The sequence below is a fragment of the Salvia miltiorrhiza genome, chromosome 2, assembly GCF_028751815.1.
Source record: "Salvia miltiorrhiza cultivar Shanhuang (shh) chromosome 2, IMPLAD_Smil_shh, whole genome shotgun sequence".
Lineage (NCBI taxonomy): Eukaryota > Viridiplantae > Streptophyta > Magnoliopsida > Lamiales > Lamiaceae > Salvia > Salvia miltiorrhiza.
Genome location: NC_080388.1, coordinates 49,800,040 through 49,808,717, shown reverse-complemented (window position 1 = coordinate 49,808,717; position 8,678 = coordinate 49,800,040). Strand labels below are relative to the sequence as shown.

At 39.3% G+C, this 8,678-nt stretch overlaps 1 protein-coding gene and 1 long non-coding RNA gene across 2 annotated transcripts; one reads left to right on the top strand and one right to left on the bottom strand.

Annotated features, from left to right (window-relative positions):
- Nucleotides 1-273: 273 nt before the first annotated feature.
- Nucleotides 274-1,023, bottom strand: LOC131009662 (uncharacterized). The gene has a single exon (XM_057937073.1). The coding sequence runs from the start codon at nucleotides 1,021-1,023 to the stop codon at nucleotides 274-276; it is 750 nt and encodes a 249-aa protein (XP_057793056.1).
- A 2,714-nt stretch (nucleotides 1,024-3,737) lies between these two features.
- On the top strand, nucleotides 3,738-5,751 carry LOC131011953 (uncharacterized). The gene is made up of 2 exons (XR_009097147.1): nucleotides 3,738-3,918; nucleotides 5,519-5,751. It is a non-coding gene; the product is annotated as an uncharacterized LOC131011953 (long non-coding RNA).
- The last annotated feature ends 2,927 nt before the right edge of the window (nucleotides 5,752-8,678 follow it).

Here is an 8,678-nt window from a genome sequence, read left to right as displayed (position 1 = left end):
TTTTAAAAATTATTTATTATATTATGGATCTTTTTCTTCATTCACAATACAATTAATTATCATTATTAAAACTATTTTTAAATGAGACTCATTCTCTACTTATAATATATTTAATTATTTTTATTAAAACATGTGTCTGTCCCTTTTTACGACTATTTTTTACGGAAAAGTAGATAATTAGCCTAATCATGCACATTACACTATTGTCAGTTATCACAATCCTCACTAATTAACCAATAAAAAAATATCTATAAACTTAGCTTTCAAAGCAAGTTAATAACAATGAGTGAAGGAACAAAACAGCTCATAGATGGCAGAAAGAGTATTACCAAGATAAGAAAAATCCATTTCTCGTTTGACCACCATCCAATATAAAGATTGACAATCCGTTTCGACAATAATATCCGAAGCTCCATGTTCGCAGCAGAGATTCAGCCCTTCAAGCATCGCCAAAGCTTCGGCTTCAACAGCAGAAAATTCACCCCTTTTAAAACCAAACCGACACCCCAAAACTTCATAATCTCCAAACGTCAACACAGCTCCACAACCAATCCCGACTCCCTCTCTCACTGTCGCATCCGTCGAGATCTTCACCTGGCCTTCTCTGTCACAAAGCACTCGACTCGCTCGGGACTGGAGGGAAGAAGCAGTCACAGCAGGCAGCCACCTAGCACGTGCTGCAATCTCCAAGCACTCCAAATGAGAGAGCTCTTTATTTTGGAACAACAGCATGTTTCTCGCATACCACACAGCCCATGCAAGAGTAGCGAACTGAGCGTGAGTTTCCCTTTGAGGACAAAGGCGGATTTTGTCAAACCAATCTGGGATTGAGCACATCGATTGCAGAGGTGAAAGACGGATAGGAGAGACAGCCCACATCACCTCCACCCATTTACAGTCACGAAGCGCATGCTCTGGTGTCTCCATCTGTTCACCACATCTTCTACATAGAACATCCACCTCAATGCTTCTTCTCTGCAGCGCAGACGCTACCGGAAGTGCCCCAATCAGACATTTCCACATGAAGAGGCGAACTTTCGGAATGACATCGAGATTCCAAATCCAATTACAAAGAGAGCCATGCAGATTGGAAGAAGAAGCTTCATTACGTGTATTTAGCTCCACAGCAAGACGATATCCGGATCTAACTGAGTACGTATACACTTCCCATAGGGCCAGAATGGCCTATCCGATTCATGGGGATTCCCTTTCAGCTGAGCCAGAATCTTCCATCTGTCACCATGCTCCAAACAGTCTTCAACTTTGCTAATATCCCACGAGCCATCCTCTTCATTCATCAAGTCAATCGCCCTTAACTCCAAATTATCACCTCTCACCCTAGCTTTTCCAAACTTTCCTTTCCCCAGAGGCAGCCACAAGTCGCGACCGACCCGAATCCTCTCGCCGGACCCCAAAATCCAGGCCACGCCCTCTCCAAGCAGAGCTCTACCCACTAGAATGCTTTTCCAAACAAAAGAAGGGTTATAAGCATCCCTAGCAAGAAGCAGATCACTGCGAGGATAATACCGAGCCTTGAGGGATCGGGCTAGAAGAGTGGTATCGTTTGAAAGTAGCCTCCATGCTTGCTTGGCAAGCATTGCTTGATTAAAAAGACTGATATCGCGAAAGCCCAAGCCACCATCACTCTTTGGTCTACAAAGCTTATTCCAGCTTTTCCAATGAATTCGCCGCTCATCATGTTTTTGGCCCCAAAAGAAATTTGCAGCCACACTGTTTAAACGTTGGCATATCTGATCAGGAATCTTAAAACAACTCATCAAGTACGAGGGTATGGATTGAAGTACAGCCTTAATAAGCACCATCTTCCCTGCCCCCGAAAGGAAGCGCCTTTTCCAATCCTTAGCTTTCTTGCGAGTTCGATCCACGAGCATTTGAAAAATTTCAACCTTCGATCTACCCACAGTGCTTGGAATGCCAAGATAAGTTGTTCGATTATTCTCACGTGACACCCCAAGAGAGCTCGCCATCTGAATTTGAGAAGAGATAGGGATACCACCGCTGAAAAACATAGTCGACTTCTCTAAATTCACCTTCTGACCCGAAACATCTTCATACTCTCTAAGAATCCTTTTCACCACTTCCACCTCCTTGCCAATCCCACGGCCAAAAATAATACAATCATCAGCAAACATGAGATGGTTCACTCTGGGGGCCGAACGACACAAGCGTGCACCATGCAGCAGATTCTGTGTTTCAGCTTGCCTTAGCAGCCCAGATAGTGCCTCAGCACAAAACAAGAACAGAAAAGGAGACAGAGGATCTCCTTGCCTCAAACCCCGACTAGGCACAAAGGAGGTACCTGGAAAACCATTGACAAGCACACGAAACGAAATAGTAGAAACGCAGCGCATGATTAAATCCACAAAAGAATCGGAAAAACCCAAGTGTCTCATCATGGAATCCAAGAAATCCCATTCAACACGATCATAGGCCTTAGCCATATCAAGCTTAAAAGCAAACACCCCATGGTTAGTCGCCTTATTCTGTTTCATCATATGAAAAATCTCAAAAGCAAGAATGGCATTATCAGTAATTTGACGACCCGGAACAAAAGCAGATTGACTTTCACTAATAATAGAGGGGAGACACAATTTAAGACGATTAGTGAGGACTTTGGAAATAATCTTATAAATAACATTACACAAACTAATAGGGCGAAACTCAGAAGGGTGGGTACACTTTTTCTTTTTGGGAATGAGACAAATGAAAGTAGAATTGAGGGGACGAGGGGAAGCTCCATTGTTAAGAATATCAAGAATAACCGGGATAATGACATTTTTAGCAGAAGACCAACAAGAAGTATAAAAGAGAACAGGCATACCATCCGGGCCAGGGGCCTTGAGAGGAGGCATCTTGTAATGCCCCGCTCTTTTAAATATATATATTAGATTAAACATGTGCATTAGTTATAAAATTCTTTTAATTATTTATTGTGACTATTTTATTCAGATAATATTATTTCAGCAAAAGTCTGTATAAGAGATACAGAGCTGCGATTTAATATTCAATCATGAATCAAACCAATAATTAAATTATTGGTTTAGCTACACGTTTGAGACCTTGCAGAATAGAGTGTGTGCAACAGCTGCTGCCTGCAAGAACAACTCCCATCAGCTACAATTGAATGTAGCAAGTTCTAGAAAAAAGGTTGGCTAGATTAACCAACAAATGGGGCATTAAAACGTAAATTGAAGGCCACTTCATGAGAAAAAAGGAGAATGCAAACACTAATAAAATATGTTCCACTTTGTTTTCTGGAATGGTATTTTCATATATGGTCATGCTAGGAGCATATCCCCCTCCCAATTCAAAAACATATTCATGTTAGTCAAAAAGCAACAATCAGCAATTGTTTGTCAAAAAGAGGCAGCTCAAATTTCCACTTATGCTGCCACCTACCACAGCTCCATTGCCTATAAATTGAGCCCCTCGCAGCAGCATTAGAATCACCCAAAAACCCCAAAACCCCAGAACAACACCAAAGCAGAAAATACTCCTTTCTGTTTGAAAGAGCTCAAGTGAGCTCCCTTCGCCGGGCTGTTTCTTCGCCAACCGGCCACTAGGCTCTGAACCGAGAACGTGTACTCGTTCCTCCATCTTCAGGCTACCAAACCCAACAATCGAAAGGCCGAAGCCTTCTCTATATTTTCCTGACCAAAGGCCGCAATATCCTTCGGCGGCCAACGTCGAATTCCCGACTTAGCCACCGACCAACTTACGGCCTTCGTTTCTCACTATCCTTACGACGAAAAAGGATCGAGAAACCACCGTTGTGTAGCCTGATCTACCTCGCACGAGGAAAACTAAGTCGTAGACCTTCGCGGCTAAACACCATCGCGGAACGACGACCGGAAAACCCCCGACGAACAACTTCCATTAGTGCTCACTTGGACAAGGGTAAGTTGACGCCCTTATTTCGATGCATTCCCGTTTCTATTATATTATGGGAAATTTCTGGGGTATATATGGGAGTGTGGTAAATATTTGTACAAAGTTTCATGTTATTTGAACTTCGTTTACCACCCTTTTAAAATTTGAGAAGTCTACTGCCCGTATCTGTTGAAACTGTCGTGAGGCAGATGATTAGGTTAATTATTTCAGTAACCATATGTTGATATTTAGCTCTCAAATTTTTATTGTATGAAGATATATGTGTTAGCTATCTTCATATAAAATTTGGGGTTATTCCGGTAACGTTTGCTTTTTTTTCAAAAATCTGGACTTTCAGTTGGCAGAAACTGCCGAATCTGGTAGGCGATGGGAAAATCGCTATATCTCTTAAACTACTTGGAGTTTTTCAACATACTTTTTTTTCAATTAAACTAGACTCAAAGAGGTTTCTATTGATATAAAATTCGACTCCATACGAGTTCGGAGTAAAAGCAGTTTATTAGTTGAAGTTGAATCTATACAGTTTTGTTGAGATGGAAATAATTCAAAATAATTCCTATTAAGGATTTTAAAGTTTTATTATTGATAAAATATCACTTTTAGATTATAAATGAGCTATTGATGTGTATATATATATATTGGTGATTGGCATTATTAAATGGGGAAAAGGAAAACGTTTTATGTTTATAGAATTATTCTTTATTTATAATAGATAAATAAATGAATAATATAAAATGGAATTTCCTACATCCTCAAAGGTACATGAAATATTTTGATAAAGGAAGAACGATTGCATATGAGTTAGATATAGTCGTTAAAGGAAATATGGGTAGTTAGAGAAATGAGTGAATAGTGATTCACTGCATTTGTTGTTATCTTTTCTATTATTCACTCGAACACATGTTTTCGTGTTATCAAAGGTTCAAATAAACAAAAGCGTCTGAGTAACCTATCGCGCTAAGGAAAGAGAATCATTGTCTTAAGTAGCAAAACGCTGCAATCAGGTGGGCATTACTTTTACTATACGTATATAGAGATCCCCTGCGTGTCGTAGGCCTCTTATACGAATGAATGCATGAGATGATCTAACTGTTAATTTCAGTTTCATATATATATCAAATGAGTTTAAATGTTACGTTCAAGCAAGTTATTTCATGACAAAATCTTTGAGTTAAAGTTATTTCAAGTATTGTCTTGCCATATAATGTTTAAATTTTAGTATGATATCTATCTGCTTTGGCTTTGCCAATGATGAAATCGAATTCGGGTCTTGAGCAGTTGATAGCTATCCTGCCAGGACTAGTGTACACCAGTGACCGTGAGTCATCTAGCGGGTTGGCCGGTCAAGTGACCGTGAGAGGTGGCCACCTCTCCGGCACACAGTTCCAGATATGATAGATTACAAGAGAACTTAGACTGCAGTCGAACTTTAAGAATCACAAATGAACTTAGTAAGCTTGGGCCTTTTTAGCGAAAAACTCCCTTGCTGTACTGTTTATGATGGCATGACAATTTACAGTTTTGAAGCATGTATTTTTATACCTAGGCATACGTGCCCACTGAGTGCTTTTGTACTCAGCCCTGCATATGTTTTCTAAATGTGCAGGTTGAGCTGATGTGATGATGGTGCTGCAATGAGCGGAGTCTCCAGGGTTGTTAATAAATAGTTAACCTGTCTAGAATATGTCTTCATACATATGTCTAGCTACTTTCCGCTGCAAGATGTTGTTGATGTTATAGTATGTTATGTCATACTTTGAGTCTTAAGAGAATGGTTTCATATGATGTATAACTTGATTAATGCTATTAATTAAGTTTTATGCTGTCTTTCATAGACTATTTTCAATTGAGTATTCATGAATAAAAATGACGAGTTTTATTAAGATGAGTAAGTGTTACGGCTATAAATGACGCCCCTTTTCTTCCCCTTCTTCTTTAACCCCATCCCTAGTCGTAGATCACTCGGCTTAACTATCCTTAGTTAGGGCGGGCTGTGACAAAGTGGTATCAGAGCGAAGGAAAGCTCTGAATTATAAGTCTTGAGTTTAGTCTAGAATGAGTCACTAGACTAATAGTTATTAACAACCGTGAGCTCAGCGCACCATCACACCAGACTCAACGAGGTATGTAAAATTTCAAAGTTTATTTGACATTAAATTTTGAAGAGCATGATGTTGAGGTTATATGATGAGTTATGATGTTACACTTTGAAGGTGCATAGTTTGAGTTTGAGGATGACAACATGATTAATAATGAGTTATTATGTTGTAAAAGCATATGTTGACGTTACATGATGAATCATGAGAGCGTTTATATCATATGATGTTATATGATTGAGGATGCATAATTATGAGTTATGATGTGATGTATTTGAGATGTTTTGTGATGAGAATTGTTTGAGCAATTGTGATAAGTCACGATGATTTAGATGAAGGAATCTAATGTCATTGTTAAGAGAGATTTTTTTTCTAAGTAGAAGGATGAAATGAGAACTTAGAGCTAAAGCTTGAGAGAATTAGCAATTGCTTTAAGTACTTGTTGGTTTGAGTTATGAGTTTGAGTTATGAGCTTGAGTATAATAGCATGATTAATGATGAGTTATTAGCATGTTGCAATGAGATATTGTACGATATGTTGAGTTGTTTGTGACGCGAGTTTTGCTCACGCAACCTTAATGGTACTTGAGGAGGTATCATGAGCCATAGTCTTTGGAGATGGCTTTGAGAGAAAATTGTTGAGTTGTCTTACTGAGTCACGATGATTTAGATTAAGGGATCTAATATCATTGTTTAGAGAGATTCCCTACTGAGTAAAGATGGGACGAGATGAGAATTTAGATGTTTTGAGCTTGAGTTTTAAGATAACAGTACTACTTAGTAGGAGTTTTGCTAAGTTATGTTTTGTTTATTTCTGTTGCTGGAGCCAAGTAGAGTTAGTTCCTAGAGTCACCTTTAAGTTCTCCTTATAGGTTGACCAGGACTGTTGGCACTGCACGAAAGTGGACTGTTGTGAGATCGAACTCAGGGAAGATCGGATACGAGGACGAGGCGTACAATATGTGGTACAGAGATACCCTAGCAGATTTTCAAACACATATTCATAGACTATGAAAGGATGAGAAAGAGCCAAGGAAGGCTAGGGTTGAAAGGATGAGAAGTAGCCAAGGAGGGCTAGAGTTGATGAGAATGAGAAGAGAAGCCGATGTAGGCTAGAGCTAAGGATGATCTTGAGAGTATGAGCAGTACACCCTTGTTTTTGATTAGTTTCAATTATATTGCGATGTATATAACTTACTTAGGAGATATTGATACTTGAGCTTTTGACATGCTGATAGATAAGCATGCGAATATAGTACCCTACTGATGTTAAATAGATGGATGTTCCTAGTGTGCTAAAGTAGCAACTAGATGAGTTAACTGGTAACAATTACCGTAGGAAGTCTAAACCGAGACATAGCACCATTAATGGTGTCGGTTTAGAAGGGACATTACGATAGATACTATGGTTTTTGTAGGGTTTATATAACCCCTTTATGTAAGTCCTCTAAAAAGAGGCATTCTACTGATGGATATATTAGGTTGACCAGAGTGGTCTTTTTGTTAGCATTTCGTGAGTGCTTATTGCCTTACAGATGAATGTTAAGGTGACCGTGAAGGTTTCCTTAAAGTTGAGTTAGTAAATTGAACTTGAGTTTCGAGGATGCTTAGAGCGTTGGTCGAGTTGAGTTTTCCTTTTGTGATTTCAAAAATGCCTCAAAGATATCATCAAGAGTGTGATGTGAAGGATAGGCGGGATAATACTCCGCCACCACCACCGCAACATGAGAGGAGAGTCGAAAAATATTGAACTTTCGAAACAAGAGTCTAGAACATAGGACCCTGAGTTTAAGCTTTTAGCTTGCTGGTATCAACTTAAGTTTTGTTATGTATAGTATTATGAGGGTTTAGAAGACACAGAATTTCCAAGTTCGGGATAGTATATCCCGTGTGACTGGGGAGTGATTATGTTGGACCTGGCCAGTCCGCATGATCCAAATCTCAGTAGACGTGTTTTGGGTTTATAAACCCATGTGTTTCAACTTTCGGTTGAAAAGCCAGATGAGTTCTTACTCTAGGTCATTTTTGTTCGACCTGGTAGTTACTTCATTCTACCCTCTGGTCATTCATTTGAGTCTCTTGAAACAATTTGTTTTGATGTCATTCTAGGGTTGAACTCTTACAACTTTTGAGTCATCCTAGTAGATTCTCTTGATGTATAAGACTAGTGAGAGGCACGTCAGAGGACTTTAACACCCGAGCAACTGGTAAACTACACCTGAGAACAATTCAAGGCTACTCTTGAGAAATATGTACCGAGGAGTACAGTAAGCAGCGAGAGACTTATTATCGAAGTTTGATTCAAGGAAAGAAATCGATTGTAGAGTATAATTGAGAACTCTGTGAGCTATCACGTTCGCTCATCAGAAGATGGATACTGATGAAGAGATGTTTGAGTTTTAAGTGCTGGTTTAAGGCAGGACTTTAAGGTAGTATGGGCAAGATATTGGATGCACCAGTTAGAATCCTGTTTAATACAGGAGCCTTGCATTCTTTAAGTGTTTGAAGCATGTTACCTTCAAACTCGAACCAAAACGAGCTAGTCCCAAGTTGAGAGTAATCACTTCTGTAGGAAGAGCTACTACAGTTTCTCACATGATTTCTAAATTAGAATTTGAGTTAGGACCACTAAAGATGAAAACAAGAACCTTGCACTTAATGCCTATGTGG

Excerpts from the sequence above, each read along its gene's own strand:
- LOC131009662 (XM_057937073.1), bottom strand. The coding sequence starts at position 1,023 with ATGTGGAAATGTCTGATTGGGGCACTTCCGGTAGCGTCTGCGCTGCAG.